Source organism: Dendrobates tinctorius, unplaced genomic scaffold (genome assembly GCF_039654945.1).
Source record: "Dendrobates tinctorius isolate UK_male_01 unplaced genomic scaffold, ASM3965494v1 ptg000024l, whole genome shotgun sequence".
NCBI lineage: Eukaryota > Metazoa > Chordata > Amphibia > Anura > Dendrobatidae > Dendrobates > Dendrobates tinctorius.
In genome coordinates, this window is record NW_027361692.1 from 7,846,747 (window position 1) to 7,872,355 (window position 25,609).

The 25,609-nt window shown below is 45.8% G+C and overlaps 1 protein-coding gene across 1 annotated transcript in view; it reads right to left on the reverse strand.

Moving 5' to 3' along the window:
* Positions 1–25,609, reverse strand: part of LOC141084548 (CD109 antigen-like) — a 202,241-nt gene that overhangs the window by 108,438 nt on the left and 68,194 nt on the right. Inside the window, exon 10 of the mRNA XM_073569326.1 lies at positions 16,055–16,164. Within this exon, the coding sequence (XP_073425427.1) occupies positions 16,055–16,164 (110 nt within the window). The remainder of the gene's footprint in view (positions 1–16,054; positions 16,165–25,609) is intronic.

Consider the following 25,609-nt stretch of genomic DNA (forward strand, 5'->3'; position numbering starts at 1 on the left):
CTACAGTTGAAAAGTTTAGGGTCACTTAGAAATGTCCTTATTCTTGAAAGAAAAGCACAGTTTTTTCCAATGAAGCTAACATTAAATGATTCACAAATGTACTCTATACATTGTTAATGTGGTAAATGATTATTCTAGCTGCAAACATCTGGTTTGTAATGCAATATCTTCATAGGTGTATAGAGGCCCATTTCCAACAACCAACACTCCAGTGTTCTTATGGTACTTTGTGTTTGCAAACTGTGTAAGAAGGCTAATGGATGGATAGAATACCCTTGAAAACCCTTGTGCAAGTGTGTTAGCACAGCTGAAAACAGTTTGGCTGATTAGAGAAGCTATAAACCTGATCTTCCTTTGAGCTAGTTGAGAATCTGGAGCATTACATTTGTGGGTTCCATTAAACTCTCAAAATTGCCCGAAAAAAAGCACTTTGATGTGAAACTCAACAGTCTATTCTTGTTCTTAGAAATGAAGGCTATTCCATGAGAGAAATTGCCAAGAAACCAGGGTGGATAAAAATCAATGTTTTTTTTTTAAAAATCAAAAAAATCGGATTTTTTTTATTTAAATCGGATTTATTTTGATTTAAATCGGATTTTTTTCAATAAACTGCTTTTTGAGGAAAATATTTTACCATCCAAAGGTTCTTCCATCATGAGATAAAGCTGAGTTGTTTAACTCAGTAGAATAAAGGCTGTATATGTGTAACATTCACAATGCCATGCTCTTCCAGAGGTTTCTGTAGGATTAGTGGGCAGTTTCTCTCCTATATTATCACAGACGCTCGCTTTACTTACACAGTTCTCAAAACTGAATTTGACTCCGCAGAGGTCCCAGCCTCTTCTTCACGGCAAAAATGTTACAACATGAACAGAGTTGAGAAAAAGACCTTAATCCTATTGTTCTACAAACCTATGAATACAGAATTAACCCCTTCAGTGCCAAGTCCAAGAAGTTAGACAATATGTTTCTGATTGTTTGGAGTGGAATAGATCTGCACAACACAAGAAGAATGTGAATCTAAGTGTGAGGAGGAGGAAGGGCAAGCAGACAAGAAAATGAAAGTGAAACTTTGAGCACAATACTGCAGCATAGCCACAGACAGACAAGTCTGGATCTGTTTGTGTGTACGATCTGAGGTTTATTACATTCTTTCCTTATAATGGCAGCAGGCCGTAAAAGAGACCCAGTTTGGGAATATTTTAATGAAGCTCCTTTGCCTATCGGTAAGGCAGGCATGCGTGCAAAATGCAAACGATGCATGGCCTGGTGGCGCGAATGAGGCAACATCATGAGAAGTGCGGTGATGAAGATGACCAAAGAAACACTTCTGAACAGGCAGGATCTTCAGGTTGGTAAACATTTTTATTGAATCCTATTTCTAAAGACTGAACTGTCATGTCTGTGTGAGAAAAATTATATTTCTTATTATTACTGCATGTTACTGTCATTTGGTACAGTTACAGTGGGGAAAAAAAGTATTTAGTCAGTCAGCAATAGTGCAAGTTCCACCACTTAAAAAGATGAGAGGCGTCTGTAATTTACATCATAGGTAGACCTCAACTATGGGAGACAAACTGAGAAAAAAAAATCCAGAAAATCACATTGTCTGTTTTTTTTTTTCATTTTATTTGCATATTATGGTGGAAAATAAGTATTTGGTCAGAAACAAAATTTCATCTCAATACTTTGTGATATATCCTTTGTTGGCAATGACAGAGGTCAAACGTTTTCTGTAAGTCTTCACAAGGTTGCCACACACTGTTGTTGGTATGTTGGCCCATTCCTCCATGCAGATCTCCTCTAGAGCAGTGATGTTTTTGGCTTTTCGCTTGGCAACACGGACTTTCAACTCCCTCCAAAGGTTTTCTATAGGGTTGAGATCTGGAGACTGGCTAGGCCACTCCAGGACCTTGAAATGCTTCTTACGAAGCCACTCCTTCGTTGCCCTGGCGGTGTGCTTTGGATCATTGTCTTGTTGAAAGACCCAGCCACGTTTCATCTTCAATGCCCTTGCTGATGGAAGGAGGTTTGCACTCAAAATCTCACGATACATGGCCCCATTCATTCTTTCATGTACCCGGATCAGTCGACCTGGCTAGAGTTGAGCGAAACGGGTCGAAAAAATTCAAAAGTCGCCGACTTTTGGCAAAGTCGGGTTTCATGAAACGAAACCCGACCCTAGGATGAGGTCGGCCACGAGGTCGGCGACTTACGCGCCAAAGTCGCGTTTCAAAAGTTTGTTTTGCGCTCTTTTTCAGCCAATCAGGATCCACGGACACTGTGGGCAATGTGATGACCTAGGCACGGGTCACCACCATCTTTCAGAAGGGCATGCAAGTGATTGGCTTGCTTTGGTGGGCGTCACAGGGGGTATAAAAGGGCGTGCACGCCGACCGCCATCTTACTTCTGCCGATCTTAGTATAGGGAGAGGTTGCTGCTGATTCTGTAGGGAGAGCGTTAGGCAGGGAAGAAGACAAAAAAACTGCTTCTGCTGCTAGCGATTTGGCCTGCACAACACACAAGTCACTGTGTGTGCAGTGCAAGGGGAGGCTATATAGTGGTGTATCAGTGGTGTTGGTTGTTGGGCTGCCTTCTAAGGCTTCCTGACACGCTGGCATTGCTGTTTACCCACTGCTCCGCAAACTGCTTTTTTAAAAGCAATCCAATCTCCCTTATCCTCTAGTCACTTTTGTCACAACTGTGCCATCGAGCCTGTCACATAGCGCTCAGATATCAGTGGGCCTCACACAATCCACAAGTGTCCAGTGTCCAAAAGTGTGCGCAGAGATTCAAAATCTCCATTATCCTCTCATCACTTTTGTCACAGGCAGCTGTGCCATCGAGCCTGTCACATAGCGCTCAGATATCAGTAGGCCTCACACAATCCACAAGTGTCCAGTGTCCAAAAGTGTGCGCATAGATTCAAAATCTCCATTATTCTCTCGTCACTTTTGTCACAGGCAGCTGTGCCATCGAGCCTGTCACATAGCGCTCAGATATCAGTGGGCCTTACACAATCCACAAGTGTCCAGTGTCCAAAAGTGTGCGCAGAGATTCAAAATCTCCATTATCCTCTCGTCACTTTTGTCACAGGCAGCTGTGCCATCGAGCCTGTCACATAGCGCTCAGATATCAGTGGGCCTCACACAATCCACAAGTGTCCAGTGTCCAAAAGTGTGCGCAGAGATTCAAAATCTCCATTATCCTCTCGTCACTTTTGTCACAGGCAGCTGTGCCATCGAGCCTGTCACATAGCGCTCAGATATCAGTGGGCCTCACACAATCCACAAGTGTCCAGTGTCCAAAAGTGTGCGCAGAGATTCAAAATCTCCATTATCCTCTCGTCACTTTTGTCACAGGCAGCTGTGCCATCGGACCTGTCACATAGCGCTCAGATATCAGTGGGCCTCACACAATCCACAAGTGTCCAGTGTCCAAAAGTGTGCGCAGAGATTCAAAATCTCCATTATCCTCTCGTCACTTTTGTCACAGGCAGCTGTGCCATCGAGCCTGTCACATAGCGCTCAGATATCAGTGGGCCTCACACAATCCACAAGTGTCCAGTGTCCAAAAGTGTGCGCAGAGATTCAAAATCTCCATTATCCTCTCGTCACTTTTGTCACAGGCAGCTGTGCCATCGAGCCTGTCACATAGCGCTCAGATATCAGTGGGCCTCACACAATCCACAAGTGTCCAGTGTCCAAAAGTGTGCGCAGAGATTCAAAATCTCCCTTATCCTCTCGTCACTTTGGTCTCAGCTGTGCCATCGAGCCTGTCACATAGCGCTCAGATATCAGTGGGCCTCACACAATCCAAAAGTGTCCACTGTCCACAAGTGTGTGCAGAAATTCTAAATCTCCCCTGTCCTATAGACACCTTGTACCTTGTTTTACATTACTATATAGTTTGTTGGATTTTGTCTACATTTCTACCAAAAATGAGGAAGGCTGGTGGAAGAGGCCGTGGAATTGGGCGGGGGTTGGCAATGATGGTAGTGGTGGTGGATCTGATGGTAGTGGCAAGAGCAAAATAGGACCGAATGCAGGAGGTGCTGACCCTGCGTCATCGTCTGGCTACATAAGGCCTCGAACGCTTAGTTTTCTAGGAGTTGGCAAACCGCTTTTAAAGCCAGAGCATCAGGAAAAAGTTTTGTCTTACATTGCTGACTCAGCCTCCAGCTCTATCGCCTCCTCTTCTTCAGTTGTAAAAAGTAAAAGCACTGAGTCGTCATTGGAGGCTCATGTTCATGAACCACACCTTTCCTTGTGTCCTTCACCCCAACCAAGATTGAAGGATGACGCAGGCCATACTACTGATTACTCCATGGAGCTGTTTTCACATACCATGCCTGGATTATCAAGTGAAATGGTGAATTACCCAGGCCAAGATGAATCTGACATGGAGTGCACTGATGCACAGCCGCTGATGGATGATTCTGCTGGTACATTCACTCAGAGCACTACATTGTCCTCGCAGTGTACAGAGCCAGATTCTGACCCTGATGAGACTCAGGTGCCCCTTCCCGCACACTATACCACCATACACGGTGACACAGAGGAAGGTGCACATGACATAGAAGAGGAGGTGATGGATGACCCAGTTGTTGACCCAGATTGGCATCCATTGGGGGAAGAGGGTGCTGCTTCCAATAGCTCAGATGAGGAGCATCCACAGCAGACATCGACATCGCAACAGCTGTTATCTGGCAGGCCCGGAGCACTCCAAAGACAGGTTCCAAACATCAAAAGAGTTGCTGGACAGCTTGTCCAGAGGGTCAAAAGATCACAGCGTGCTAGGCCGCAAAATGTCTGCCAAAGTAGGAAGAGTGCAGTGTGGCACTTTTTTGAACAAAATCCTCCTGATCAGGCCAAGGTTATCTGTAAGAAGTGCGCAAAGACCTTTAGCCGAGGGAAAAATCTGAAAAATTTGAATACCAGTTGCATGCTTAGACATTTAACCAGCATGCACTTGCAAGCGTGGACACAACACCAAACCTCAAGTGCCACATGTGCAACTGATCACAACGAAGGTAGTCAGCAACGCTACATTGTTTCCCCCACTGTAAGCCCACCGGTTAGCACAGCAGCAAATGTTGAGGTGTCGTTGCAAGACCACAGCAGTCAGGGAATCCCACTGTTATATCAACGAAAGACTGATTCTAGGCCATCAGAAAGAACACCAACTCCATCACCATCATCAACCCTCTCTCAGTCCGCCCTGTCCACCGCTACTTCCACCATATGCAGCTCTCAAGTCCAGCTCACCCTCCCAGACACTATGAGTAGGTCAAGAAAGTACTCAGTCTCTCATCCGCGTACACTGGGTTTGAACGCCCACATTGCCAAACTAATCTCGTTTGAGATGATGCCCTTTCGGTTGGTGGAAAGCACAGCTTTCCGCAAACTCATGGCCTATGCAGTACCACGCTATGACCTACCCAGTCGCCACTTCTTCTCTCGCAAAGCCATCCCAGCCCTCCACCATCATGTGAAAGACCGCATTGTCCATGCACTCAAGCAGTCAGTGAGCGGAAAGGTGCACCTCACAACTGATGCATGGTCCAGTCGGCATGGCCAGGGCCGTTACGTGTCCATCACTGCGCACTGGGTTAATGTGGTGGATGCAGGGTCCACAGGGGACAGCGGTGGTGGGACAGTGCTGCCTAGCCCACGGTATAGGAAACAGTTGGCTGTAGGCGTTCGACCCTCCTCCTCCTCCTCCTCCTCCTCCAGAAGCGAAAGCTCGTCCACAGAGCGCAGTCGTACGAGCACTCCATCTGCAGCTGCCACTGTTGCACACGAGGTGTCCCCCTATCGAGCAGCTAGTGGAAAGCGTCAGCAGGCTGTGTTGCAGATGATGTGTTTGGGCGACAGACACACCGCCGAGGTGCTGGCCGAGTACTTGAAGCGACAAACTGAGTCATGGCTGGGCAGTGTACATCTTGAGGCAGGCAAGGTAGTTAGTGATAACGGCCGTAATTTTGTGGCAGCCATAGCCCTTTCAAAACTCAGCCACATACCTTGCTTGGCTCACACCTTGAACCTGGTGGTGCAGTGCTTCCTCAAAAATTATCCGGAGTTAACAGCCCTGCTCCAGAAGGTGCGAAGACTGTGCGCGCACATCCGCCGGTCGCCTGTACACTCCGTTCGTATGCAGAAGCTGCAGCGATTGCTCCACCTTCCCAACCACCGCCTCATTATCGACATTGCAACAAGGTGGAACTCCACCCTGCACATGGTGGAGCGGCTGTGCAAGCAGAGGCAGGCCATAATGCATTTGTGGGAGGATACACGGCCAGGCACTTTGAGAGCAGACATGGAGTTGACAGGCGTGCAGTGGTCGAAGCTGAAAGACCTTTGTAAAGTCCTTCAGTGTTTTGAGGAATGCACACGGCTGGTAAGCGCAGATGACGCCATCCTAAGCATGAGCATCCCACTTATGCGTCTGCTCATGCAAACTTTGACGCACCTTAAGGAGCAGGCGTCTGCAGCCAATGTTGATGAGGAGGAAGAGGAGGAGGGAATCCTTGATGACATTCAGCCATTGTCTGCTCAGGGACCTCTCCTGGACGAGGTGGAGGAAGAAGAGGAGGAGGAGGAGGATGATGGGGATGATTACTTAGGGGAGGAGGATGCATCTCGTGGGGCAAGTGAAAATGTTGGCGTGGCAAGGTCTGGTACAGGGTTTGTGCGTGACTGGAGGGATGTGGATTTGCCAGAAAGTGCTCCTCCACCCAGCACTCGCAGTGCATCATTGACACCGGGAACATTGGCCCACATGTCAGATTATGCCTTGCGGATCCTAAAAAGGGACCCCCGCATTGCCAAAATGATGAACGATGACGACTACTGGTTGGCCAGCATCCTGGATCCACGCTATAAAGGCAAGTTACAAAACATCATGCCACAGGAGAACCTTGACCTAATATTGGCTAATAAACAAGCAACTCTGGTAAATCGGTTGCTTGAGGCATTCCCAGCACACAGCAGCGGTGATGGTTCTCACACGAGCCGTACGGGCCGGGGGCAGCTTGGCAGAGGTGTTCGTGGTGCACACAGCAGAAGTGGCGTTGGAGACAGGGGTTTCATGACAATGTTGTGGACTGATTTTTCAAATACCGCTCACACAACTGGTAATACTGCATCGATGGAAAGTGACAGGAGACAGCAGTTGTCAACTATGGTTACAAACTACTTTTCCTCCCATATCGATGTTCTCCCACACAGGTCATTCCCCTTTGACTATTGGGCCGCTAAACTGGACACCTGGCCTGAATTGGCCCAATATGCCTTACAGGAGCTCGCTTGCCCAGCTGCAAGTGTGCTATCGGAAAGAGTCTTCAGTGCAGCTGGATCAATCCTGACAGAAAAAAGGACCCGTCTGTCAACCCAAAATGTGGATGATCTAACCTTCATTAAAATGAACCACGCATGGGTTTCCAAGGATTTTGTCCCACCTTCCCCTGATGACACATAGGGTGACAGAAAAATGGCTTGCTTTGGTCCACCTCTTCCTGGTACTTCACTTATTTCGCCTTTTGCATCAGCTGAATGTCCAACATCAACATATGCCACTTTCTAAAACTCCCTAACTGTGCTGCCTCCCCCCCATGGCCGGGGTCAACACCTAGCGCACGACACCGTGTGAGTGCCGTTGCCCTGGACAGGTGGGTAGGCCGACTCTTGGGCGCGGGCACTGGCACAGGGTCCCTCATAGTGCAATCAAGTGTCTCTGACGGTGGTGGTGCACACCCGCCGTCAGACACACCGCTGTACTATGAGGGGCCCAGTGCCAGTACCGACGCCCACGAGTGGGCCCCCCTTGCTTGGGCAGGGCCCCAGCATTTGCAATCTTTACCTCTCCCTGCTCCTCCGCTGTGTAATCTGGGCCGTCAAATCCATACTGGGCCTAACACCGTCTGAGCCTGCCTCCTGAGACATATATTTTGAATGTGTACGCTATCCATACATGTTATCCAGGGATACGGTACCCTTTCTAACCTTTGTGCAATCACGTGCAATCCATACTGGGCCTAACACCGTCTGAGCCTGCCTCATGCTGTATAGACATATATTTTGAATGTGTACGCTATCCATACATGTTATCCAGGGATACGGTACCCTTTCTAACCTTTGTGTAATCACATGCAATCCATACTGGGCCTAACACCGTCTGAGCCTGGCTCCTGAGACATATATTTTGAATGTGTACGCTATCCATACATGTTATCCAGGGATACGGTACCCTTTCTAACCTTTGTGCAATCACGTGCAATCCATACTGGGCCTAACACCGTCTGAGCCTGCCTCATGCTGTATAGACATATATTTTGAATGTGTACGCTATCCATACATGTTATCCAGGGATACGGTACCCTTTCTAACCTTTGTGCAATCACGTGCAATCCATACTGGGCCTAACACCGTCTGAGCCTGCCTCATGCTGTATAGACATATATTTTGAATGTGTACGCTATCCATACATGTTATCCAGGGATACGGTACCCTTTCTAACCTTTGTGCAATCACGTGCAATCCATACTGGGCCTAACACCGTCTGAGCCTGCCTCCTGAGACATATATTTTGAATGTGTACGCTATCCATACATGTTATCCAGGGATACGGTACCCTTTCTAACCTTTGTGCAATCACGTGCAATCCATACTGGGCCTAACACCGTCTGAGCCTGCCTCATGCTGTATAGACATATATTTTGAATGTGTACGCTATCCATACATGTTATCCAGGGATACGGTACCCTTTCTAACCTTTGTGCAATCACGTGCAATCCATACTGGGCCTAACACCGTCTGAGCCTGCCTCCTGAGACATATATTTTGAATGTGTACGCTATCCATACATGTTATCCAGGGATACGGTACCCTTTCTAACCTTTGTGCAATCACGTGCAATCCATACTGGACCTAACACCGTCTGAGCCTGCCTCATGCTGTATAGACATATATTTTGAATGTGTACGCTATCCATACATGTTATCCAGGGATACGGTACCCTTTCTAACCTTTGTGCAATCACGTGCAATCCATACTGGGCCTAACACCGTCTGAGCCTGCCTCCTGAGACATATATTTTGAATGTGTACGCTATCCATACATGTTATCCAGGGATACGGTACCCTTTCTAACCTTTGTGCAATCACCTGCAATCCATACTGGGCGTGAGAACGGCTGGCGAGCTGTTAAGCAAGCTACAGCACCTGTCCAGACAAGTACAGGGATTCCCTAGCGAGGAGACTTATTTGATTGTTTTCAATGTTGGGACAGCAATTTTTGGGGAGCACTATACTCTGGAGAATGATAGATGGGGCCCACCATACACTGGAACATTCCAAAGGTGGACATCAGACACTGGAGCAGCATTTACAGGGCCCATTATACACTAGAGCATTAGAAATGGGGCCCATTATGTTTGGAGCATTATTTGGGCCCATAAGACAGTGAAGCTTCATCCATGGGGACCAACATATACTGTAGCATTATGTGGAGCTCATCATATACTGTTTCAAACATTATATGGGACCAATGATTCTGTATGGAGAAATAGATGGGCCTCGTCATGAGATGTAAAAAGTGAGGTATTTTTCATTGTACTATACCGCTATTTATCTGCCGTATCGGAGCATGATGAGTTGTGGTATGTGTTAAAGGGGCGCTCTTTCGCCCAGGGCACATGAAAACCTGCAGCCAGCCCTCCCCCCCCACAACTTTAGCCAAATAACCCCCATTTTTCAGTGCGTAACTTGTATTATGAAGTTAATTAAGGTTGACAAGCTTAAGTAAGAAGAATTGATGCTTTTGGCATTCAAATGGGCACTGTAGGTGTGTTTCCTGTCCTCCTCTCACTGCCGACTTTTATTCCCCATTGACTTACATTGGGTTTCGTGTTTCGGGACGACCCCGACTTTTCCCCATAATCGGACGATCTTGCTCGACCCGACTTTTGGAAAAGTCGGGTTTCACGAAACGAAACGCGACCCTAAAAAACCAAAAGTCGCTCAACTCTAGTCCTGGCCCCTTTGCAGAGAAACAGCCCCAAAACATGATGTTTCCACCACCATGCTTTACAGTAGGTATGGTGTTTGATGGATGCAACTCAGTATTCTTTTTCCTCCAAACACGACAAGTTGTGTTTCTACCAAACAGTTCCAGTGTGGTTTCATCAGACCATAGGACATTCTCCCAAAACTCCTCTGGATCATCCAAATGCTCTCTAGCAAACTTCAGACGGGCCCGGACATGTACAGGCTTAAGCAGTGGGACACGTCTGGCACTGCAGGATCTGAGTCCATGGTGGCGTAGTGTGTTACTTTTGGTAGGCCTTGTTACATTGTTCCCAGCTCTCTGCAGTTTATTCACTAGGTCCCCCCGCGTGGTTCTGGGATTTTTGCTCACCGTTCTTGTGATCATTCTGACCCCACGGGGTGGGATTTTGCGTGGAGCACCAGATCGAGGGAGATTATCAGTGGTCTTGTATGTCTTCCATTTTCTAATTATTGCTCCCACAGTTGATTTCTTCACTCCAAGCTGGTTGGCTATTGCAGATTCAGTCTTCCCAGCCTGGTGCAGGGCTACAATTTTGTTTCTGGTGTCCTTTGACAGCTCTTTGGTCTTCACCATAGTGGAGTTTGGAGTCAGACTGTTTGAGGGTGTGCACAGGTGTCTTTTTATACTGATAACAAGTATAACCAGGTGCCATTACTACAGGTAATGAGTGGAGGAAAGAGGAGACTCTTAAAGAAGAAGTTACAGGTCTGTGAGAGCCAGAAATCTTGATTGCTTGTTTCTGACCAAATACTTATTTTCCACCATAATATGCAAATAAAATGAAAAAAAAACAGACAATGTGATTTTCTGGATTTTTTTTTCTCAGTTTGTCTCCCATAGTTGAGGTCTACCTATGATGTAAATTACAGACGCCTCTCATCTTTTTAAGTGGTGGAACTTGCACTATTGCTGACTGACTAAATACTTTTTTTCCCCACTGTATGAAGAAAAACAAATATTCCTTTTGGGGCAGGGGCAGTGATGTGTTGTGTACAATAAGCAGAAATTGTATAAACAATAAAATAACAGCATTGACTTTTTTTGTTTAGGGGAATTCATGGATTCTGGAAACTATCCACCTCCAAGATCACCATCATCCTGTTCTACAGTTTCAGAGTTATCCATCCAGGATAGTGCTTCATTAGCAGCAGCAGCATCATCATCAGACACCCACAGCCACATATCACCATCACCCAAAAGGAAGAAAAAACCTTTACCTCCTGGAACCACCATAGATAGGTTTGTGATAAGAACTAGCAGATTAGAAAAAGAGTTGATTGATGAAAAAATTGCCCAGTTTATTTATGCAACGAACTCTTCTTTCCATCTGACTGAGAACCCACATTTCATTAATATGGTTCAGTCACTGAGACCAGGATACAGTCCACCCAGCAGAGCTGATGTTGCATGGAAACTGCTGGATCAAGTGTATGACAGAGAAATGGAGCAATGTGCAACAGCTGTGGAGGGTAAAATTGTTAACCTAAGTATTGATGGGTGGAGTAATGTCCACAATGATCCTATTGTATGTGCTTGTATAACAACAGAAGAAGGTAAAGTCTTCCTTGCACAAACAACTGATACGTCAGGAAATGCACACACAGCAGAATACTTACAAGAAGTGGCAGTAAAAGCTATAACGACATGTGAACAAAAATTCAAATGTCTAGTACGCAGTTTGGTCACTGACAATGCTGCAAACGTATCCAAGATGAGAAGAGATTTAGAAGAGCAGGGAGGGAATACAAAGCTGCTAATAACATATGGTTGCAGTGCTCATTTGCTGCACCTCTTAGCCAAAGACTTAAGTGTTCCAGAAATAAAGGCTAATGTTGTTGAAATTGCTAAATACTTCCGTAATAATCATTTTGCTGCAGCAGCTCTGAAAAGGATGGGTGGAACCAAGCTAACGCTCCCACAAGATGTTAGATGGAACTCTGTGGTGGACTATTTTGAGCAGTATATCAAAAACTGGCCTATTCTGATGACACTTTGTGAAGAAAATCGAGATAAAATAGATGGCACTGTCACGGCCAAAATCCTCAACATTGGGCTTAAGAGAAATGTTGAACATATGCTGAGCTTCCTGAAACCCATCTCTCAAGCTTTAAACAAAATACAGAAAAATAGCTGTTTTATTGCGGATGCTGTTGAAATTTGGAAGGAACTGAGTGAACACTTAAAAACAGAACTACACATGGACAGAATTAAATTACAAGCAGTAAACAAACGAATGGGACAAGCACTGACTCCAGCTCATTTTTTGGGAAATATTGTCAATATCCAATATCAGGGTCAAAACCTAAGTGCTGAGGAAGAGGAGTTAGCTATGACATGGGTATCCAGCAATCATCCATCTTTAATGCCAACTATAATAAACTTCAGAGCTAAGGGGGAACCATTCAAGAAATATATGTTTGCTGAAGATATTTTAAGGAAGGTCACACCAGTAAACTGGTGGAAGTCACTTAAGCGCTTGGATTTAGAGACTGTTCAAGTAATGATTTCACTTTTAACAGCAGTAGCTTCTTCTGCAGGCGTTGAAAGAATATTCTCTTCCTTTGGACTCATTCATTCTAAATTGAGAAATCGGTTGTGACCCAATAAAGCAGGAAAGCTTGTTTTTCTTTTCCAGATTATGAATAGGAACAAAGAAGAAGATGATGAAGATGACGACAAGTGAGCTACAGAGGACAGCAGGGACAGCAGTATTTAAGTTTTTCATGTGTCGGCTGGGCTGACAGTCTAAGTTTCTTAAAATATATATATATTTTGTTTAGCCAAATTAGTTAACAAACATGGATGTTTGTTTAAGCAAATAACTTATGCTGTAATGTTGTTATTGTTTCAGTTGAATAAATCTATTTAAATTGTTATTAAGGTCAGGATTATTTTTCTCCTTCCTAAGTACAACAGAACAGTGGTGTCCAAATATGAATGATTAACCCATTAAACTGGGGAGAAAAAAGTAATATAAAAAGTGATTCTAAAAATCTTCATCTACTTACATGTTAAAGTAGCAAGAACTAGTTTAGGTAGAAACTTTGATTTAAATCACTGATTTAAATCAAGCCTTACTGATTTGTCAGTTAGATTTAAATCAAATCCACCCTGCAAGAAACTGAAGATTTCCTACAACGGTGTGTACTACTCCCTTCAGAGGAGAGCACAAACAGGCTCTAACCAGAGTAGAAAGAGAAGTGGGAGGCCCCGCTGCATAACTGAGCAACAAGACAAGTACATTAGAGTCTGTAGTTTGAGAAATCGACGCCTCTCGGGTCCTCAAATGGCAGCTTCATTAAATAGTACACGCAAAACGCCGGTGTCAACATCTGCAGTGAAGAGGCGACTCCTGGATGCTGGCCTTCCGGGCAGAGTGGCAAAGAAAAAGCCATATCTGAGACTGGCTAATAAAAGGAGAAGATTAATGTGGGCAAAAGAACACAGACATTGGATAGAGGAAGATTGGTAAAAACTATTATGGACAGATGAATCCAAGTTTGAGGTGTTTGGATCACACAGAAGGACATTTGTGATACGCAGAACAACTGAAAAGATCCTGGAAGAGTGCCTGACGCCATCTGTCAAGCATGGTGGAGGTAATGTGATGGTCTGGGGTTGCTTTGGTGCTGGTAAAGTGGAATATTTGTACAAGGTAAAAGGGATTTTGAATAAGGAAGGCTATCACTCTATTTTGAAAATTATGAAATACCGCGCTTGATTGGAGCCAATTTCATCCTACAACAGGACAATGACCCAAAGCACACCTCCAAATTATACAAGAACTATTTAGGGAAGAAGCAGACAGCTGGTATTCTATCTGTTATGGAGTGGCCAACGCAGTCACCAGATCTCAACCTCATTGAGCTGTTGTGGGAGTAGCTTGACCGTATGGTACGCAAAAAGTGCCCATCAAGCCAAACCAACTTGTGAGAGGGGCTTCTGGAAGAATGGGGTGTAATTTCTCCAGATTACCTCAGCAAATTAACTGCTAGAATGACAAAGGACTGCAATGCTGTAATTGCTGCAAAGGGAGCATTCTTTGACGAAAGCAAAGTATGAAAATTATTATTTCAAATAATTATTTTTCTATCCACTGGCTAACACGGTACAAAGATATACATCTTTCCTGTATTTCAAATAAAAATCTGTTTTTCGAACCTTGTCAATGTCTGGACTAGATCTTAAATTCATTTGGCAACTCATTTGATTAATAAAAGTATGAGTTTTCATGGAAAACACAAAATTGTCTTGGTGACCCCAAACTTTTCAACGGTAGTGTATATTCCTCTTTTATGATAAATTTGCCAATTTAAACATGCATATGTACTTTTTCTTTCAATTTTTCTTCTAAGGTGTTTATATCTTTGCAAAATATTGTTATGATCAGTGCTTTTTGTATATAATGTAGTTTCAAATGTATTTATTTAATTTATACCCCTTCACACCAGGGCCATTTTCCGCTATTGCGTTTCTGTTTTTTGCTCACCTTCTTCCCAGAGCCATAACTTTTTTAATTTCCAATCAATATGGCTGTGTGAGGGCTTTTTTTTTGCGAGACGAGTTGTACTTTCTCAATGACACCATTGGTTTTACCTTACAGTGTCCTGGAAAATTGGAAAGAAATTCCAAGTGCGATGAAATTGCAAAAAAAAGTGCAACTCCACAATTGTTTTTGGGGACTTTTTTTTACCATATTCACTAAATGCTAAAATTTACTTGCCGTTATGATTCTCCAGGTCATTACAAGTTCATAGGTGCCAACCATGTCTGGGTTGCTTTTTATTTAAGTGGTGAAAAAAAGTCCAAAGTTTTAATTTTCTGAGACCCGAAGCGTCACAATTTTTTCAGGATCTGGGGCTCGATGAGGGCTTACATTTTGCATGCCAAGCTGCCGTTTTTATCTATTCCATTTTGTGGTAGATACGATCTCTTGATCGACTGTTATTGCATTTTATTGCAATGTTGTGACAAGCAAAAAAAATAATAATTCTGGCACATTTTAAATTTTTTTCTCATTATGCCATCTACCGATATGATTAATTATTTTTATATTTTGGTAGATCGGGCGTTTCTGAATGCAGGGATACCAAATATATGCTTTTTTATTGTTTTATTTTGAATGGGGGAAAAGGGGGTGATTTGAACTTTTTTATCCTTTTTAATTTTTAAATATTATTAAAAACCTTTTTTTCATGTTTTACTCGCTTCAATAGTCTCCATGGGAAATTTTGAAGCTGAGATCATCTGATTCAGTCCTGCTCTGTGTAGCAGAAATGCTCATCTTCTATGAACGCCGGCCACTGGGTGGTGCTCATACCAGATCAGCTATGATGACCACAGGGAACTCCTGCAGACCCTAGTTTTTCATGTCAGCTCATACATACATATACGGCGCATGTCATGAAGGGGTTAACACCCAAAAAACTTAATGCACTTCTCAATATATTCCGGAGAGAGTTTAGCACATGACATGAATTGAGATAATAAAAAAATACTATAAATTCCTCCTTTTTTCCCAACCATGATACAAATATATCTTCTACGAAACATACCCACTTTTTCAAATATTTCATGGAATTTGATGCAAATATGAAAATGGTCTCAATCATGTTCATAAATGCATTAGCAAAACTTGGAGATTCAGAGAACCCTATCAAAGTCCTCCTCTAGCTGAAGTAAAAATTGTGGTGGTAGTAACAAGGTGCCACATATCCTGTGGATAGTGAGCAGCAAAAGTGAGCTGTGACGTGAGTATTGGTTATTATTTTTTTTAATACACTTTTCATTTACTCTCTATCCAGACCCCATAGTATAAAAAGAACATTCAATTTGCAGAGAATAAATTCACTGCAATTTGAGTTTCCCGGGAAAAATCGGGCAGATCTGGTGAATTTGAATCTCGTCAGATCTGCTCATCTCCACTTGTCACTGTTCTGAATGACAGATTTATATCCAATAACTAGACAATGCTTACACACAGTACCTTAAATGTGAAATTTTGACCAGGCATAAAAGCGTCAGACTGGCCGAAAAGATGGAGGCTGTATTCAGAATCTGCTCTTTGTACATTGGATGATTCATTGACAACAACACCTGTAAATAGTCATTAGAAACAATTCAAATTAATATTCATTTTCAACACAGTTATGATGTTTTGTTATTTTTTTTTTATAAAGTATATCCATGTATTACATAGTGTAATTATGGCAATGAAGACTGTATATTACCATATTCAAGGGTTATTCCCCAAAAAATCAAGTTATCCCCTAGCCATAAAATTGGAGACAACTTTCTGATTGCTTGGATCTGACTACTTGGATTTCCAGTGATCCCGAGATCATTATTATTGAACACTGAGAATACAGCTTTGCAGCCATGCTGTGAATAGATCAGAGCGTTGCATGGTCGGCATCAACTGTTATGGAGGCTACAGAATCCCAATCTCTTGATCGCCAGGGATTTCAGGGATCGGAATTCTCCAACCATCAGCAAAATATTCCCTATGTACAGTGGTCAGCATAAATTAGTACACCCCATTTGAAAATAAATATTTTAATAAATATCTGAATGAACACAAGAAGTTCAAAATTTTTAACTAGAATGAGTTCTATAGAGCATTTTTTGACCCATAACATGAAAGTAACTTTCATTACAAAATCTTTTGACGAAAAATGGGGAAAGATTCTCGCACAGCCATCCAGAGATAAAATGGATTCTTTATTTAAACGTAGTTAAAACATTAAAAGGCGAGGCCTGGTACCTGATGCGTTTCAGGTGTATACACACCCTTAGTCCATCTCCCTACAAAATCTTTACTTTTACTTAACCTCTTTACCCCCGAAGGAAGGTTTGCACGTTAATGACCAGGCAAATTTTTACAATTCTGACCACTGTCACTTTATGAGGTAATGAGGTAATAACTATGGAACGCTTCAACGGATCCCAGTGACTCGGACATCTTTTTTTGAGGCATATTGTGCTTCATGATAGGGGTAAAATTTGACTTGCATTTATTTGTGAAAAAAACTGAAATTTGCAGAAAATTTGAATTTTCATGCCCTTAAATTACAGAGATAGGTCACACAAAATAGTTAATAAGTAACATTTTTCACATGTCTACTTTACATTAGAACAATTTTGGAACCAAAATTTTATTATGTTATAAGGGTTAAAATTTGACCAATGATTTTTTATTTATCCTACAAAATTTGCAAAACCATTTTTTTAGGGACTACATCATATTTGAAGTCACATTGAGGGGTCTATATGATAGAAGACCCTCAAAATTGACACTATTCTAAACACTGCACCCCTCAAGGTGCGAAAAACCCCATTCAAGAAGTTTAATAACCTTTCAGCTGCTTCACAGGAAATTTTGGAATGTGATAAAAAAATGAACATTTAACTTTTTTCACAAAACATTTAATTCAGATACTTTTTTTATTTTGACAAGGGTAACAGGAAAAAATTGAACCCAAAATTTGTTGTGTAATTTCTCCTGAGCATGCCGATACCCCATATGAGGGAGAAAAACCACTGTTTGGGAGCACGGCAGGGTTTGGAAGGGAAGGAGCGTCTTTTGACTTTTTCAATGTAAAATTTCCTGGAATCATTAGCAGACGTCATGTCCCATTTAGAGAGCCCCTGATGTGCCTAAACAGTGGAAATCCACCACAAATGACCCCATTTTGAAAACTAGACCCCTCAAGGAATGTATTTAGATGTGTGGTGAGCACCTTGAACCCCCAGGTGATTCACAAATATTTATAACATTTTGCCGTGAAAATATTAAAATCACATTTTCCTCACAAAAATGTTATTTTAGACCCAAATTTTGCATTTTCATAAAGGTAATGTTACGATCCCGGACGCAGCGTGGCTTACCCAGCCAATGCTCCCAAGTCGTCGAACTATAACGACGGTGGGGTATGCGTCCCAGATGATCGTGAAATGTGGACCCACTGGACCACAGGGGGGACCCGGGCCTAATAGGGAAGGGTAGCGATCAGGGTCTGTGGCACCTGAGCTTGTGGACAAGATGGCTATATGCAGGACTAAAAGACACCGCACAGCATCAGGTATGAAGAAACATAAAGTTTACTGAAATAAAGCAAAAGTGTCATGATCCAGGTTGGATTATGACAGATTTGGCACAAGTAACCTTTTTTTTTTCCTTTATGCTGTTGGCTTAAAGTTCGTTTTGCCCCCGGTGGCCGTTCGGGTCATTACACTGTGGTTGTTTTAGTTCTAGTTTTGCCCCCGGTGGCCATTAGGGTCATTGCACTGTGGTTACTTTGGTTCAGTTGCCCCCGGTGGCCACTAGTGTTATTGCACGTGATAATGAAGCAGATGTGATACCCTGGCTCCTATCTATAAAGGAGTAGCAGGTGGTCTCACTCAAGGTTGGTGATATTGCTCATTTTCAACCAAGTCTGGTGAAGGAAGGAACTACAGTGAGGAGTTCCTGGCAGCTCAGGGGAGCTCTGGTGTAATAGCATCAGGCGGAAGCTGAATTCAGGTGTCGAGCTTCAGGGTTGAAGCTGAACTTTGGTGTCGTACTCTGTTGCTGGGAGCAATAGCAACAGAGCAAAGCTAAGTGGTGTTTTTCCCTGTTTGCTACTTTCCTTGTGTGTGTATTAGTGCAGTGGTGGGATTAGTTTCTGCACATTCCAATTCACTAGAAAGGGATAGGCGCAGGGCGAGCTAGAGATTTGAGGTATCCAGCTCGTCGCCAGGTGCAGAACCTGCCTAGGGATCGTCAGGAGTGTAGGGACACTGACTCAGGGGAGTGCAGGAGGTCTCCACGTCCCCGTTCCCTATTGTAGGGCCCTCCATTGTAACTGTTTCCCCGGTGTTTCCCTTAATTCTGCTTAAATTTGCCCTGCTGGAGGCAGTGTATCCAGTCACACGTGACATTACAAAAAGACATGTAAACACCAGGTTCTGGAATATTCACATCACGAAGGAAACACATCTCAGGTTGACAGGCGAAGCAAGAGGTCATCACAGGTTGATGCAGTCCAGGGTCATCTGGCACGGGCATACTAGGATGGCCTCTCTCTAAGGCCTCAGGCGTAGCACAGGCCCAGCAGGAGAACATCAGACACCGACCTCAGACTAGCTTCAGGCGATGGCAGGAGATCATCACGGGTTGACGCAGTCCAGGGTTGTCTGAACGAGCATACTAGGATGGCCTCTCTCTCAGGCGTAGCACAGGCTCAGCAGGAGAACATCAGACACCGACCTCAGACAGACTTCAGATGATGGCTAGGGTCATCACGGGTTGATGCAGTCCAGGGTTATCTAACTTGAGCATACTAGGATGGCCTCTCTCCCAGGCCTCAGGCGTAGCACCAACACAGCAGGAGAGCATCAGACACTGACCTCAGGCAGCCTTCAGATAACGGCAGGAGCCATCACGGGTAAGGGTCCAGTCACATTTAGCGATGCACCAGCGATCCCAACAATGATACGACCTGGTCAGGATCGCTGGTGCATCGCTAAATGGTCGCAAGTGAGCTGCCAAACAGGCAGATCTCACCAGCAATGCAGCAGCGGTCAGCAGCCGTTACTTACCTGTCAGACGCGGCGATGGAGAGGTCCTCCCACCCGCGTCCACGCTTGTCGGCGCCAGCAGCAAGCCCAACAAGAAGCCGCCGATGAGAAACGGCCCAGGACATTCTCGAACGATCAGAGATAGACAGCGGGGGGAGCCGGTCGGAGGTAAGTGTCACATATAGCGATATCGCTAGCAATATCGCTGTTGTATCACAAAATCGGTGATGCTTAAGCGATATCGTTAGCAATCTCGCTTAGTGTGACGGGGCCTTAAGACCCCATGGAACCGGCAGGACATCATAACATAAGCAAGACCCAGATAGCACAAGTCCAGGAATGTTGGCACTACAGCACCGGGCACTGGCTGGTCAGGTCTAGGATTCGCTGGCGGGACCGTCACTGGGGAAACAGAGCTGGAGATTCCCGAAAACCACGGAGGAGGAATCCATCTAGGAACACAAGCGGGTCAGGCTCAAGAGCACAACTTTGACCACCGGATCCATGGGCTAGACATCTGGACACAGGCTGGACATTGGAACATGGACAGACATCCAGACTTAGGCAGGACATCAGAACACGAACTGGACATCGGAACACGTACTGGACATCGGTACACGGACTGGACATAGGAACACGGACAGACATTCGGACTCAGGCAGGACATCGGAACACGGACTGGACATTGAAACACGGACTGGCACTGACATCGGACTCCGGACATCTGGCAGTGATCGACAGGCTCCAGACATCAGGCTGTAGACATCAGGCTCCGGACATGAGGCTGCAGTCATCAGGCTCCGGACATCTGGCAGTGGCCTAAAAAGGAACCCAAGCGGTCTGGTGCAAGCCCCGCCGGGTTGGACTGGAACAGGCCGGGGATTTCACCGAATAACAAGCTGAGCACAGAGTAGAAGAAACTCAGCAGCCACACGGACTCCTACTTCCAAGATGAACCCAGGTTTGATCACAGAAACTCAGTTAGCAAAGAGTTACAGTCACTGGGCACAACAGGGTTCAAGACACAGAAGGACTTCAGGAACATGACACAGGACTAGGACTTCATAACACAGCAGGAATCAGGACAAGGACTTTGGTACCAACACATAAACAGGATAAGTCCAGGAACTCAGACATCAGCTGTCCCAAAGCAGATAACAGATGTAATGTAAAATGTCTAGAAAGTATGATGTTTCTAGAACCTTCTAGAAATCTTCCACTTCACTCTGATGAGAAATTCAGCCTATCAGCTCCTACAGCTTCCCTCCTTCCCCTCCTTAACAGCCTGTGTCTGCACTGGTAATAGGACACTTTCCCTATAGCATTTGGCCCATTTCCACAGAAAGGAATGTTAATTAATTAGTTAAGCTAAAGGAAGTCCTTTGTGTTCTGGGACATGTGTCTGAAATAAAACTATGAGAGATATTAAAATAGGCTAGCATGGGCTCCGATTGCAATAGAAAAACAAAACTGACATTTCTGTGATCTGCGCCGACCCGTCTTCCCTACGGTGGCTCTTGCAAAGTTCTATCACTGCCAGAACCTGAGATATGGATTGCTCCCAAACGTAGTGTCCTAAGTATAGCATGTCTGATGTTGCTTTATTACATTCGATGAACTACAACCTATGAGGCCCTCAGTGTGTTTATACAAGCTTCCCTCGTTGAGATATGGTTATCATAAGTTTTTTAGTTAATTGGCAACTTGGAGAAAGGGGGTATGAACTTCTGCAGACTGCCCCTTTTGTGATGTCACAGACGCTGGGCTATAAGGCACCCCTCCTTTACAATGAGTCAGTGGGAGCTACAGCATCCATGCCGACCAGAACCCAGATGAGTGGAGACGTGTGGCTCCGCCTTCTCTCCCCAGCCCCATGGTCTGCCTGATACCGACTAAGCACATGTGAGTGTTACTTTCTGTCTTTTTAATCCCCTTTATGTTATATTTGTATTGTACATATGTAATGTCTCAACTTTATAGCAACTTTTATCTATGTAATCACTGCCCGCATTCTTTTGTGAATAAATGATAAAATCTATTAGCTCTGTCTCCATGCTCTAAGAAATGAACTATGCGCCTTTTTTAGATAATCGCTACTAATTTCAGGGGTTTGCCACAGACCATCTCAATTAACGCTTTGATTAAGTAAAGCGTGGCTGGTGGCAGCGTGGTGTGCGCGGCTGGCGAGGCTAGCTGGCAGTACAGAAGGGTCTTATATTGCTGAATGAGTGGTTGAGGCCACAGCATTGATAATTCCCTTACTGCAGTAGTCTAATTGCCCGTGCACAGCAAGCAGCCCGTCCGGTGACTAATTATTCTAGGTGCAGTTCCCTGACTGACCTGAGGGTAAGGGGGGCGCCGGAGAGCTGCGAGTTCCAAAGTGGAACTGAGAAAGCGGGATATACATAAATTCCTGCAGTTCTTGGAAGGTTGATAGCAGTGGTGGGGCATCCAAAATACCCCCCTGCAATAAATTCTTAGAGCAAGATTAGCTTGCTGTGTTTTTGCCACATGGTGCCAGTGGTGGGATAACTAAGATAAGCCCCCACTGTGCCTGTGATAGCCGTGTTCCGGCAGTGCGTCACATCCCTCCATCCGCTGACAAACCCGTGTCGGTGGTGGGATCGTGACCTATTGGTGGCACAGGGTCCGCTGTCCATCACAATTTGGTGGCAGCGGCCCGCCCGTTCCTCACATATTGGTGGCAGAGCGGTGGGATAATCCTAGAGCATTAGTGATTTGGTTTGAGCAATCATTCCTCTCACTAAAAACCTGCACGGTTCCTGCGGGAATCCTGCATCATAGGTTTTGGAGAACAGACTCAGTGGTTGCTAGTCCTGAGACATTTGTGTGTACGTGCGAGTATTCCCTTCCTTCTCTCCGTTTTTCTTTTCTATCTTTTATTTGGCAACCATGGCTACAATGGGAGCAGAGTGGTATAAGCAGCATAACAAGGCATCTCTTATTGCCCTCTGCGGGGTGTGGCGGATCGACACCACGAACAAAAACAAAGCCCAACTGATCGCAGCTCTGGTGCAACGGGAAAACGGCCAGAGCCCAGCGAACGCAGAAGTGGGCCCAAGTAACAATGGGGCTACAGCAGAGGCTCCACTCCTGAGCGCTGGCTCAACATACAAGCAGGACAGATTGGACCCCTACCTGCAAGCGGCCTTGGACGAACTCCCCACCGAAGACAGTGAGGGGCGGATGAGGCTGATCCAGCAATATCGGCAGGAGGCCCGAGCCGAATGCCAAGCACAGGCGGAGAGAGCCGAGCGCCAAGCAGAGGCTGAGAGAGCCGAGCGCCAGGCGCCCCGGGGGCCCATGAACTGGAGGTGCTCCGGGGGGGAATGCTCCCACAGCCCGAAGCAGTGAGCCCAGCAGCGTCCAGACTCCTAAACCCCGGCCAGAGCATTTTCCCGTGATGGAAAAGGACGGGGATTTGGACACGTTTCTGCGAGCCTTTGAGAAAGCCTGCCGACAGTACCGGCTGGATAAAGTCTAAAGGGCCAGGTACTTGACCCCAGGGCTAAAAGGCAAAGCTCTGGAGGCGTTTGCTTCTCTGCCGTCAGAAGACGAAGACGACTATGGTGCCATCAAGCAGGCTCTGATCGCCAAATACCAGCTGACACCTGAGGTATACCGAAAGAAGTTCCGGAACCTCCAACGTGGCCCACACGATAGCTATGGTGATGTGGTGCAAGGACTCAGGACCCACTTTGACCAGTGGATCCATGGACTGTCCGTTGATTCATTCCTTTGAGCAGCTACGGGACCTGATGATCAAAGACCAGTTCCTGCATCTTTGCCCAGCTGAGGTCCGACAGTTCATCCTGGACCGTGAACCACCGAATGTGGACAAAGCGGCGCAGATCGCCGACAACTATTAGGCCAACCGGAAGCCAGAGATGCGGAGGCCAGTCACCACCAGCTGGAGAGGGGGTAAGTCTGCATCCAACCCCAGTGCCCCAGCTAGCCGTCCCTCCGGAGGCCCTGTCCCTGTTGCCAACACCAGGCCTACTACTGACAGTCGCCTGTGTTTCAACTGCAATCGGACTGGTCACTTCCGTCATGCCTATCCGGAAAAGCCGAAGAATCCCCCAGCCAAGGCCTCTGGGCCCAACGCCTCTGTTCTTTTGGTGGGAGGTGTGGTTGGGAGGATTGACGACAACGTTCAATCTGTTCAAGTGTTCTTGCTACAGGCCTCAAGGACACCGGGGCTGAACAAACCCTCATCTGTCCTGGACTGGCGGCCCCTGAAGAGTTTGTTGAGGGGAAAACCCTGACTGTCACCGGGATTGGAGGCACCCGTTATCCCTTGCCAGTGGCCCGGGTTTTTCTTGATTGGGGTGCTGGGAGCAGGTTGAGGGAAGTGGGAGTGTCTGAAAACCTGCCCACTGATGTTTTATTGGGGACTGACTTGGGGAGGATGGTTGCATACTACGTCCCTGACACCTCTCCCCAGTCTGATAATAAGGGTAACGTTAACCCTGGTGATGATGATGGTGATGATGGGAAACTGAATGTGTTACCAGCTAATGACTTGATGAGTAATGATGCAACTAACAACCATTCTTTCCCCAGAAATGATGCTGATGGTGATGTAAATGTACCAAAGAAACCTGATAGCCATTCTTTTCCTAGGAATGATGATGATGTATCTGTGCCGACTGAACCTGTTAACCCTTTCTTTGAAACGGTAGATGTGTCCACAGGTACCGAAGTGCTCAGCCCCGTCACTCTGCTGAGTGAGATGGCTGAGGAACCCCTGGAAGGAGCAAGCAACGGTGCTCAAGGAAATGGGGAGTTGCATGGGGACCATGAGGAAGGTAATGCCATGCAACTGACCAGTGCCAACGAGGAAGGTAACTGGCCCATAAGTAGCACTGCTCCTGAAGTGTTGGGGGTGGATGGGGAGGTAGGGCCTATGGCAGCGCCGATTGGTGAGCCTGTAGAAATCCCCAGGGAGACAGCATACGTAGCAGCTGTCACACACAGTCAGAGTGCCCAGATCGCAGGTAGCGCCCTGTCTTCTGGACCCTCTTCTGCTACAGGAGAGACTGAACCAGAGGTGACCCCAGAGCCGGTTCTGTTTTCAACCAGGGCGGATAAGGTGGCTGACACACTGGTGACCATCTTTTCAAGATTAGGATTTCCCAGGGAGATGCTTACCGATCAAGGGACCCAATTCATGTCTCGCCTAATGGAGGCTCTCTGTGAGAAAATGCAGGTGAAGCACCTGGTATCGAGTGCGTATCACCCACAGACTAATGGTTTGTGTGAACGCTTCAACGGTACCCTCAAACAGATGCTCCGCATGCTGATTGAGACCCAAGGGCGTGACTGGGAGCGGTACCTCCCACACCTGCTGTTCGCTTACAGAGAAGTTCTGCTGGCCTCGACCGGGTTCTCCCCCTTCGAGCTCCTGTATGGCAGGTGAGTCCGGGGACCCCTTGGGTTGATAAGAGAATCTTGGGAAGATGAGCCAAAGCCCACAGAAGTGTCCTTCGTGGATTATGTCATGCGCTTCCGTGACAAGATGCAGACCTTGACGCAGTTGGTGTAAGACAATATGACGCAGACTCAGGCTGACCAGAAGCACTGGTACGACCAGAACGCCCAGTAGCGGACCTACCAGGTGGTTCAAAAGGTGTGGGTGCTGGTCCCCGTACCAGCAGATAAGCTTCAGGCAGCCTGGGAAGGCCCATACGTCGTCCACCAACAGCTCAACCCGGTCACCTACGTGGTCACACTTGACCATGCTCGGGGTAGGCGCAAGGCCTTTCACGTCAACATGCTGAAAGTGCACCACGAGCGTGAAGGTTGCGTCCTACCGGTCTGCAACCTGCCCGAGGATGGGGAGGAAGATCCCTCCAGGACATGCTGGCCCAAGCCAAGGCCAATGGGTCCATTGAGGACATGGAGATAATTGGTTTGCTAACCGTATCCCAGCGGTCACAGTTGATGGAAACCCTGGAACTCT